The sequence below is a fragment of the Nematolebias whitei genome, chromosome 4, assembly GCF_014905685.2.
Source record: "Nematolebias whitei isolate Nwh7 chromosome 4, NemWhi1, whole genome shotgun sequence".
NCBI lineage: Eukaryota > Metazoa > Chordata > Actinopteri > Cyprinodontiformes > Rivulidae > Nematolebias > Nematolebias whitei.
In genome coordinates this window covers 29,182,991-29,185,875 of record NC_056501.1, presented here as the reverse complement: position 1 = coordinate 29,185,875, position 2,885 = coordinate 29,182,991, and the positions used below count along the sequence as shown (strand labels likewise).

The 2,885-nt window shown below is 33.8% G+C and overlaps 1 protein-coding gene across 1 annotated transcript; it reads left to right on the top strand.

The window, feature by feature from the left end:
• Positions 1-314: 314 nt before the first annotated feature.
• LOC119408541 (cadherin-related family member 2) lies at positions 315-2,547 on the top strand (the record flags this gene model as incomplete). Its single annotated transcript, XM_037675379.1, is given in 9 exon segments — positions 315-326; positions 433-572; positions 658-708; positions 787-876; positions 1,062-1,151; positions 1,232-1,354; positions 1,611-1,757; positions 2,273-2,348; positions 2,438-2,547. Coding segments are annotated over 8 exon segments (780 nt in total), but the record flags the coding sequence as incomplete, so codon positions are not given.
• Positions 2,548-2,885: the final 338 nt, after the last annotated feature.

Here is a 2,885-nt window from a genome sequence, read left to right as displayed (position 1 = left end):
ATAATATTGACGTGTTTATGACTGAATTAATTAAAGAGTCAAATAGTTCATAGTGTTTGTTGTTTTTCTTCAAAACTTAAATATTAGGGTCGTTAATAAATCTTCTGTGTGATTTTCAGACATGAGGGCGTACACAGGAAGCATAATACTGCTCCTTGTCTGCTCAGTCCAAGGTGGGTGTTCAGTTTATTTGACCCGGATTTTTTCTTTTTTTTTTTTTTTCTTTTACGAAAACCATCTAATCTTGAAATATTTTGTTGTAGGAACCAATTACGCTCCTACAGTCACTTCTGCGGTTCATCAGTTGTGTGAAGACATCAAGATAGGTACCTGTATCTAGATAATTATGAAAATTATTTACCTTTCAACATACTGATCTTATTAGCAATGACAAAACATGTTTTGTTTTGTTTGTTATTGTTATTTGTATAGGAGATCATGCATTTGATATCCAAGCATCAGACCCTGAAGGTGACGCAATGACTTACAGAATCTCTGGAACTGATGCTGCAGTATTTGAAGTCACTCCTGAAACTGGCAGAGTAACAATGAAAGGTTCCCTTGATAGAGAGGTATGATGTTCACAGCGTTTACATGGCAAAAATAAAGGCTTTTTTAAATTTAAAGCTTTATGACATATATTTTTATCTGTTCTAGAATAAAAGAAGTTTGGCATTTACGGCCCATGTCTCTGACGGCCATAATGAAGTAAGTTACATTTCATTATTTAGTGTTTGTTTGTTTATTTATTTTTCACTAAATTAATAATGCCTATCATGCTTTCAGGGAAAGGGGTCAATGAATATAATAGTATTAGACGTCAATGACGAACGCCCTGAGTTTCTAGATCCTTCCTATGACAAGTCAGTCCCAGAGGTAAATAAATCATGTTAAAATAATCATTTATTTATTTCAAGATGTTAGCATGTAATCATAATTTAATCCATGATTTCTAACCTGCTTTGAATAGTTGTTTTTTTTTAATAATTATTTGCTTACACATAAATAACTGTGTAGGAAAAACCCAAGACAGTTTATTTTCTGTCTTACTTTGCATCCAGAATACGCCCACAGGTGAATTGTTGTTCAAAGTGTCTGCCACGGATGATGATGAAGGAGATGCTGGTGCTGTTAGATACAAAATTGATGACGTAAGCTGTAAATCATGTCATTTATTATCATTTTCTGCTGATGCTTCCTAAGCTGGAGTCTTGTTGGGATATGTTTCCAGGTAACGCCCAAACATGGATTTGAAATGTTTTCAATTGGTCAATTTAACGGTGAAGTGAAACTAACAGGACGTCTTAATTACACCTCACTGAGCACATTTTACCGTCTTAAGATTAACGCAAGTGTAAGTATGTTTAAAATTGTGAAACGTGTTCCTTTGTTTTTATTTAATCTTTGTTGGTTTATTCACAGTATGATTAATGCTCTAATTACATTGTTGAATTTCTTCTAAACATTTGATGCAATAAAACGTCATGTGATCAGTATCACTGGTATAAAGATTACAGATACTATTCTCTGTCCATTTTATGAATAATTAGCTTAACTTACTCATAAATCATATTTTGTCATAAAATCTTAAAGACTGTGTTTTTCTACAGGATGGTGGTGGCTCATGTGGTTCAGGCCCATTCGCCGTTCAGTCAAACAGTGTTTTCTCCTACATTACAGTCGAAGACGTTGCAGACCTTGACCCACTTTTCATTAACACTCCCTATACACAGAGCGTTGAAGAGAATTCAGCTGTGGTGAGTGTTGGTGATGTGTCTTTATTTATTTATATATATATGAATGTATTGTTATACTTGAATGTCCATAACTTTGACAAGCCTACTGTAGGTAAGGGTTAGGTTTAGCAGTTAAACACTTAAAACAAATTAAACATATTCAAGGGATTCAAGGTTTTTTAAATTGTCATTCACATCACATGTGGTACATGAGGTGGAACGAAACTATGTACCTGTACATAGGGTCTTAGTTACATCCAACAAAAATATAAATTGTAAAGAAAAATAGTAAGATCCGAGTCATGAACTAAGAATGCACCAAACTAAGAATACACTGAGCACTAATGGTACAAAAACAATTGAAACAAATCCAATAATTAGGACTGAAAACACTTTAATGAAACAAATAAAAAAAAAATCACAATTGCTTTGGAATCAACTCTGACTTTTTCAAAAGCCATAGAATTTTGCTCATTACAACGTAGTAAATCATCGAATGTGATAGGTTTTAAAAATCTTTTTTCCCCTCTTGTCAGGACATTTCTGTATTTAAAGTGAGTGCCATAGATCAGGACAAAGGAATCAATGATGATATGATCTACACTATTGAAGGTAATATTAAATAAACCAATAACAGCTTCTTGTTTTATAGGTGCGAGTTAAATAAAAATGTTTATTTAGATTTTTTTTTTTTTTTACAGATTCCAAACCACCTGGCTTATTTAAAATGTCACAGAATGATGGAGTCATATCTGTATCATCAGTGATTGACAGAGAAGTTACTGGTGACACTGTAACCCTCACATTGAAGGTAAGAAACAGGAAAGAAAATGTTTCCATATTTTAGAAGACTGAACCAGCAGGTGATCAGTTTAGCTGACCAAAAAGACTGGAAAAGAGGTTTCTGAGAACAGGGAGTGTGTATAATTTGGTGTTTTACACCAGTGGCTCTCAAACTGGTTGAAAATCTGGGGCATGAACCCCAGACCCTGCCCCCATTGATCGGTTTGCAAATGAAGCGCTGTTACTTGGCATGACTACTGCTGTTATGATTCTGTTCAGTTTTATGTGAAGAGTTTTCTGTAATAATTGTAAGACATGGCAACACATTTATTATGTTCATTAAGTGAATAGGTAAAGTATTAAGGT